Source organism: Moschus berezovskii, chromosome 2 (genome assembly GCF_049115385.1).
Source record: "Moschus berezovskii isolate FMDL1 chromosome 2, NW_MosBer_1.0, whole genome shotgun sequence".
Taxonomy (NCBI): domain Eukaryota; kingdom Metazoa; phylum Chordata; class Mammalia; order Artiodactyla; family Moschidae; genus Moschus; species Moschus berezovskii.
The window spans coordinates 44,555,058-44,563,053 of record NC_142461.1 but is presented as its reverse complement, the minus strand read 5'-3'; the positions used below and the strand labels follow the sequence as shown (position 1 = coordinate 44,563,053).

The window sequence follows — 7,996 nt, the reverse complement described above, 5'->3', positions numbered from 1 at the left end:
TAGATGATTGGATAAAACTGGGACTTAGGGGGACTCCTGCGCTCCAGGAAATTCTCCAAGTCTCCACTTATCCTCAAAGTGAACAAGAAGCTTCAGTTTCAAATTGAGTGCATTTTCCATCCATGGATTGGCTTGTTTTGTTCAGTTTTACTTTGAGTGTTTGAGGTTATCTCTTCGACGTAGCAGCTAAACCCACGGCTTCCTTTCTCGTAAAACCAAAACAAAAAGGCTAGAAATTCATGTGCCTTCTGTGAGTGCACATGTGTGGTACATACCTGGGATCAAAGCCAGCTATATAAAGTCCTTGACTCTGTGTGGGTTCAAACACATTTCAAAGCTTCAAGATCCTGAAAGTTTTTGTTCTGCTTCCTGAAGACCTGAACAACCGCTCCCATAAAGCCATGGCTTGCTCTGGATTCCAGAGTCATGGGACTTGGCGGACTTCTAGGACCTGGCCCTGCACTGCTCTGTTTTTTCTTCTCTTCATTCCTGTTTTCTGTAAAGGTGAGTGAGGCTTTTGGAGCATGAAGGTGGAGGAGGTGTTTCTCCCACTGGGTTTCATTTCTTTTCTCAGTCAAGGGCAGAGATTTACAGCAAAGCCAGAAGCTAAAGGTGAGACTCCAGTCTCCTGGTTTGGGCAGCTCTGTATTCCAAGGCAGGCAAGGGACAGCTGGAAGGAGCAAACCAGCAGAGACACAGCTAGTAACAGCTTACTGGGCATGGAGTGGAAGCTTAATGAGTACACGTGAGTTGGTCTGGGAGACAGGAGAAATTTCAGACACTTCTATAAGACTGGAAGAAAATACTGTAAAGGTAAGTGATGTAAGAGAGAAGAGAGACCATCCTAAATCCATCTGGGCTTGGAATCAGGTTTAGCTCACGGTTTCCCTTTTAAAGAATACTGATTGAAGCAAATTTTGAGATGTTTCTTTCCTATCAATTCAAGGTTTTAAGGTCCTCTGATTCATTTTTATAAACAAATGAGTCTGCTTGTTTAAAATTGCAGCCTTCTTTACTCAATGCAGGGTTTTAAGCTCCACTTAGTCAACTCTATAAACTAGTTAGCTAATAATTATTTTTAAAATGAAGCAGTTTGACGTAGTAAAACAAACAAACAAAAAAAGAGAGAGAGAGAGAAGAAAGAATGAAAGAAATAAAGAATGAAAGAATAAAGGAACGAACAAAGAAAGCGCCCTAGGTCTGTTTGGCGTAAGATACTTAATTGTTGCCTGACTTATCTCTGAATTTAGGGGCAGGTTTCCCAGTTTTCACATGAAATAAAGCCCTTTAAAGGATGATACTAGTTTTGTTACATGGTGTACAATGGTGATCTTTTCTAATAAATTTCTGCCTTCTATCCCCGTAGACCTTGGTTGAAAAACTATGTGGTTTGTACAAAGTAGGGGCTCAAAAGATATTTGCTTATTTAATTTTTCCTGTATAAGAAATATTCACACATATTTTATTATTTTACCCATTTTAAATCTGTAAAGGTTAAATACCTAGAGAAACGATCAAATTTACTTTTAAGAAAATTTATCTCAACCTGTGTCTGGGATCCTGTCCTGGTGGATATTGGAAAATGAAGTGTGACCAGATTTAGTGGTGATAATTGGAGGCTTGCCTTGGGGGAGGGCAGGAAACTTGGTCTTCTTTAGGTTTAGAGTCAACACAACAAATGGGCAGCATATAATGATGCACAAAAAAAATCCTTTAATACAGGGCAGAATTTAAGTACTATGGTGGAGTTGTAATAGTACAGAGGATGCTCGGGGGCATCTCTGGGAGACAGAAATGAGGGCTGAGAAAGAAAACTGTTGTCTAGCCAACCAAGGTTGCTGCGTTAACCATGGCGATGGCTGCTGCCGTATTATTCTCTCTTCCAGGTGTCCAAACAGGTGCTTGGGGGAAAGACTAGTGCTTTCAGTATAAAGGAAGAGGTGTCCTGGAAACTCAGACTGGAGTGGTAGGCTAGGTTCAGGTTATAGAGACAGTGAATGTTATTTACTTTATTTGATTTTGCAGTCGATGGCTCAGTGGTCAAAGAATCTGCCTGCCAATGCAGGAGACATGGGTTTGGTCCCTGGGTCAGAAAGACCCAGGAGGAGGGTCTTTTGCCATTTCCTGGAGGAGGAAATGGCAACCTACTCCAGTATTCTTGCCTGGGAAATCCTATGGCTAGAGGAGCCCAAAGGACTACAGTGTGCGGGGTCGCAAAGAATCAGACATGACTTAGCAACAAAGTGTATTAGGCATGAAAAGGTTTGAAGAGAATGAGTTACATGGTTTCATCCAAGTTTTGAGTGTCACTTGTATGATGGGTGGACTAGAAAGGGGCTGAGTCGTTACTTATAGGAAGGTGATTTGTCATGAAGCCATCATTTTTTATATGATGTGAGTCCTTTTGTATGGAAAGCTGGCCTCCCTTCTCCTGTAGAAGCTGGAAGACAAAGGACAAAGGAATATAAGGTGTTCAAGTTCAATACAAGGAGAGAGGGTGGAGGAAGGGGTGATGGCAGTGGCAGGGGAAGCCCACAGAAGTGAATGGCAGGGTTGCCTCAGCCTACAGAGGAAACGACCTGGTGCCCTCCCTCTGTGGCTTCCTCATCAAGCAGCATCCTTCACTCCGTGGTAATAATGCAGGGAAGGGGGGTGGCCAGCACGTTAGCCAAGGCTCAGCTCCTCATGGGCAATTGAGATTCAGGGCCAGGTCGACGTAAGCAGAGGTAATTAAGGTGTACTTTGAGAGGTAAGGCAAGATTCTCTACCTCAGCCTCCAAAATTTCCCCTACTATTCTTTACAGTTCCTACAGCTCTATTATAACTTTAGAATACCAGAGTTGGAAGGCACTGTGATGTCATCTGATCTAATCACCTCTTTTGCATGGGAGGGAAAACGAAGTCTATGAGGGAGGCACAGCTTTCCCCAAACCATATATTTCATGGTAGAGCCAGCCCTTTGTCACATCGGTGTTCTCATTGCCACAACCAACTGCCTTCCAAAAACTGTTTTCCAGTAAGGAAGTGCCTTTATGGAAAAGAAGCCAGAAGGCAGCAAGAGATGAAGGGGGCACTGGGGTAGATGGAAGAGGGTAGGGGTGGGGAGGGTGATGGGTTTGTTGATGGAGGGAGAGAAGGGTTGACGGGTGAAGTTGGAGGGGGCCATCAGAGATCAACTTCCCCTGCCCAAGGGTTTGCCTGGACTTGGTGGTGGGTGAGCTTGAGTTCATTGATTTCCCTTTGGTTTTCCCACATTAGGGATGCAAGTGACCCAGCCTCCAGTGGTGCTGGCTAGCAGCCGGGGTGTTGCCAGCTTCCCATGTGAATATGAGTCTTCAGGCAAAGCTACCGAGGTCCGGGTGACAGTGCTGCGGAAGGTAGGCAGCCAAGTGACCGAAGTCTGTGCTGGGACCTACATGGTGGAGGATGAGCTAACCTTCCTGGATGATTCCACTTGCACTGGCACCTCCAGAGGAAACACATTGAACCTCACCATCCAAGGGCTGAGGGCCATGGACACTGGGCTCTATGTCTGCAAAGTGGAGCTCATGTACCCGCCACCCTACTATGTGGGCGTGGGAAATGGAACCCAGATTTACGTCATTGGTGAGCATCACTGACCGACACTTTTTGCACTGCTGTCTCTTCTTTGCCATGCAGACCAATTTGCCCCTTGATTTTGGGTCGTTCATGTTTAGGATTGTGGGAATTCTCTTAAAGAGTTCTCTGGCACAGACATAGAGAACAAGTGTATGGACACCAAGAGGGGAAAGAGGTGGGTGGTAGGATGAATTGGGAGATTGAGATTGACATATATACTCTGTGGATGTTATGTATAAAATAGATAACTAATGAGAACCTACTGTATAGCTTGGGGAACTCCACTGAGTGCTCTGTGGTGACCAAAATGGAAAGGAAATTTTTTTGAAAAGGGACATATGTATACATATAGCTGATTCACTTTGCTCTACAGTTGAAACTAGCACAACATTGTAAAGAAACTCTACTCCAATAAAAATTAATGAAAAAAAGACTTCTCTGGCATAACATGTGGTAGTCCTGCTTAATATGGATGGTGAGACAGCAGCATTCTGACTATAAAATGAGTAGAGGAAGGTGTTCTTCCTCCCAGTAGGTAGGGGCACTCATTCCTGAGTGAGGGCCAGCATGAAATTTGGCCTTGGCCTTTGATCTGAAACTCCTAGTCAAGTAGCCCCAAGAGACAGACTTACCTGGGGGCCAGCGATTCTATTTAGGGGTGGACATCAAGGTTTGGCAGCTTGAACTTATTCCTTTTCTCACCAGTCGGGGGAGTAGGGCCCTAGACTTTAGAAAGCATCTCAGGCAAGCTCTGCTTTGTTCTCTATTACAGATCCAGAACCATGCCCGGATTCTGATTTTCTCCTCTGGATCCTGGCAGCAGTTAGTTCAGGGTTGTTTTTCTACAGCTTCCTCATCACAGCTGTTTCTTTGAGCAAAATGGTGAGTGCAATGTGGGGAATGCACCATCCTTGGTCAGGATGCCTTGAGTGATGATAAATGACCAAGTGACACCGTTGAGTCGAGTTCTCTTGAGATGAAGCAGTAAATGAAGACGAGCAAGGACAGTGGTGAAGAACACACTAGAACCCTTGGCACTGGCCTTTGAGGTTTCAGGATGACTCGTATTTTAGATGAGTGTGTTTGACATTGAATGTTTGTGTGCTTTTGCACAAGGTTTCAGTTTGAGTAACTGTGTGAATAACACGGGGCAGCTGTTTTGCTCTTTATCTCCACGACAATTGTACTTGAGCTGTTATAACCCTGAAACCTGAAATGAGGTTGGGCAAAGTGTTGCTGGGGAAGATCACCTGGGTGGTTAACGTCCCTCCCTTCACCTGGAAGCCATCTCTCTGTGCCCCATTACTTGAGCCCTCCTTGTCTAAGCTGTAGGTGTCCACATAACCCCTGTCCAGGGCTCCCTGTTACCCAGTCTGCTTGACTGGCAAGTCTTACCCTCCTCTCCAGCACAGAAAAGGAGAACCCAGTTTTTATTTAGTGCAGTTGTCGTAGAAGAGACAGAGGTATGGAATCAGTCCTTCTGCCAGTTTCTCTCTGTGAAATTGAGTTGCTTTCAGCCTCCTTTGCCTGTGGCTGGCTTTGCCATCACAAACCTTCCTCTCGTCTTCCTCTCTCCCTCCCTCACCTCTTTCACTCACTTCCTCCCTCCTTCTTTCCCCCCTCACCTCCCCATTCTATTCCCAGATCCTCTATAATCTGTTCTGTTGCAGCGGCTTCCTTCTACCTCAATTGCTACAAACCGCCACGCAGACTAGTAGATTAGACCTCAGTTTACAGAGGTGATAAAAACTGGAAATCAGTGTGGACAGAGAAAAAACTGATCAAAAGTATATGAGGAGTAGAGATGAGGAATACAGCTCTCAAAGAGAATAATTGAAGGTTATTATCTTATCAAGCTCATCCCCTGACAAACAAGATCCAGTCAATTATCATAGTCATTTTGGAAGTTCTTTCTAAAGCTTTGTCAGAGTTTCTTCCTCCTATCTCCCAGTCAGGGAAAATGATTTCTATTTTATGTCAGTAGCACAGGGTTATTTGCACAAAATGAATTTTAATAGCTGAATCAAGAAAATCTCCTGAGGCTTATAATTTTGCATGTTGTGAACATCCATTTTTCAGTGGGGTAGGGACCCAATATTTGTTGAATCCTATTACAGTTAGAAGTGGCTTTTGTATTCCTCAGTGCTAATGATTGTTTCTTTTTATGTTTGGCAGCTAAAGAAAAGAAGCCCTCTTACTACAGGCGTCTATGTGAAAATGCCCCCAACAGAGCCGGAATGTGAAAAGCAGTTTCAGCCTTATTTTATTCCCATCAATTGAGACACCATACTGAAGAAAAAGGACTATTTTCTAATTTGTAAGAGCTGAGGCAACTCTAACTTTTTGCTATCCAGCTATTTTTGTTTGTTTGTGTTTTTGGGGGGATTCATCGCTGATATAAAGCAGGATGCACAACCCCAATTCAGCGTACTACAATTTAAAGGAAAGGAGCAGAAGAACAGAGCCAGGCTGGCTCTGTCACGTCTGATCCAGCTTCAGTAGAAGCATCACGTGAGAGCGTTATGGGGAAGCAGCATTACGACGTAGGGTCAGGGACAAAAGTTAGGGAAGCGTACCATCCCAAGAAAGCAATGAAAGAAGGAGGGGAGAGGATGGGACTGTACACATCTTGTATTTACCTGTGGAAAGTTTTTAGCTGAAATGTCTTTAAGTAAAATACTTATGCTGTGTTATTTTTCTTAACAAATATATAATTATGTGAAGACTTTAAAAATACTCACATGGCTATATTTTAGTCAGTGATTCCAAAGGTTGTATTGTAACAATATGTATTTTTTATTTGATAGTATTGTGCATGGGGACCACATGTGCTTTTGTGTATTTGCTGATTGTCTGAATAGAAACACTATATGGCAGTGTCTTCCCATCATGGGTTCAGGGTAAGTTTTATGGTAGAGACTCAGGACACTAATACACTGGGTAGAGTACAAGGTCATGTGCCAGCTGGCTGGAAACCAGATCAGGGCATAGCTGATCCTTGCAGACAGGTGGGCTGCATTGGTGGTGACATGTGCTTTGGGTTTTTTTGCCAGCTCCTTTCCCTTCCTTTAACAAGGAAGCCAAAGCAGGTAGTATCTGAGTTAATTTGAAGGAACATCATCATCGTGGAGAAAACCGCTCATTTCAGGAGTCTTGTGGGTATGAACCTCAAGGAAGCTCCAATTCCACTGGGCCCCAATTCCTTACACATGGTTAATGCCACAGACAGGAGAAAGCAGCAAATGGCAAAACAGGGTGCAAAGGTCTCTGAAAACTAACACTGTTGGTGTTTTTTAACTTGATATTTTCCATGAAAATGCAACAACATGTATAATATTTTTAATTAAATAAAAATCTGTGGTGGTCGTTTTCCAGACTTGTTTTTAACCTTCCTTAGATGTGAGTATTGTGTTTATTTTTGATTGATTCATTCAGCACTTGGTTGACTCTTCAATATTAGGAAGACCAGGAACAAATTAAAAAAAAACCCAAAGGGCAAATCATGCTTCATGAATCAACTGTCCACCAACACTTTACCTGCAAGCCCCTCATGAAAGGAATTCATCCTTTGTCTTTTTGATTTCTTCCTCACTGTTTGGGATATGAAGCATCTACCACACACAGCTCCAGCAGCCCTTGATAAATCACACAGTGTTCTCTTTAGCACAGGTTTCTTACCTCTTCTTTCTTTCCCAGACCTTTCTCAACTCTACTGAAACACAGATTACAGTTGCCATGGCAACTCCATTGTTGTCAACCCTGCAGCCATTTTGCTCTGCTTCTGTGGTAAAAGATCTTTCCCTTGTGGCTTCCAGATGGACTCATTCACAAATGTGAGGAACACAGCCCCTCTGTGATTCTTGGTTAACCAGTATGTCGCCTCAGCCTGCTTGGTTTCCACTTAAGGTTTCTCATTCTTGACCTCCACCTCCTGTTGTCGCTTTCTGCAATGATTCTCAGAGTGGCCAGGGACCACCTATAATTGAATCAACCGGGTCACTTACAAAAAGTGCTGATTCAAGTGCTTAACCTCAGATGTACTGACTCAGAATCTTCAGGCTGTGGGATCAGGAGTTTGCTCTCCCAACAAACTCCCCAGTGCTTCTTGGACCCATCACGTTTTGAGGATTGCTGTTTAGGCAGTTCTCTCTCTCTTGCTCACTATTTAATATGTGCTTAGTTGCTCAGTCATGTCCGACTCTGCGATCCCATGAGCTGTACCCCACCAGGCTCCTCTTGCTCGCAATGTGCTCTTTTTTTTCCCAAGCAAGTGCTAACAAACAAATGAGAAAGCACATAGTGAGCATTTCAGAAAGATTTGCTAAATAAAAAGGAATAGGTCTTCCAAATATGGTAATAACACTTACCTAGAGTAAGCTCCTAGGGCTTCTCTGGT

The 7,996-nt window shown here is 43.7% G+C and overlaps 1 protein-coding gene across 2 annotated transcripts; it reads left to right on the top strand.

Annotated features, from left to right (window-relative positions):
* The first annotated feature begins 261 nt into the window (after positions 1 to 261).
* CTLA4 (cytotoxic T-lymphocyte associated protein 4) lies at positions 262 to 6,959 on the top strand. Of its 2 annotated transcripts, XM_055397972.2 has the most exons (4): positions 262 to 504; positions 3,259 to 3,606; positions 4,373 to 4,482; positions 5,776 to 6,959. In XM_055397972.2, exons 1-4 carry the CDS (start codon positions 402 to 404, stop codon positions 5,878 to 5,880), a joined length of 666 nt encoding a protein of 221 aa, XP_055253947.2. In that variant the 5' UTR covers positions 262 to 401; the 3' UTR covers positions 5,881 to 6,959. The 2 variants fall into 2 exon arrangements, with proteins under 2 accessions (XP_055253947.2, XP_088698251.1); XM_088842125.1 differs by lacking the exon at positions 4,373 to 4,482.
* Positions 6,960 to 7,996: the final 1,037 nt, after the last annotated feature.

What these genes read in the sequence shown, in the direction of transcription:
- CTLA4 (XM_055397972.2), top strand. Translation starts at nt 402, where the DNA reads ATGGCTTGCTCTGGATTCCAGAGTCATGGGACTTGGCGGACTTCTAGG. An exon ending in AACCCAGATTTACGTCATTG is followed by an intron (nt 3,607 to 4,372) that starts GTGAGCATCACT and finishes TCTCTATTACAG; the next exon opens with ATCCAGAACCATGCCCGGAT. An exon ending in CTGTTTCTTTGAGCAAAATG is followed by an intron (nt 4,483 to 5,775) that starts GTGAGTGCAATG and finishes TATGTTTGGCAG; the next exon opens with CTAAAGAAAAGAAGCCCTCT.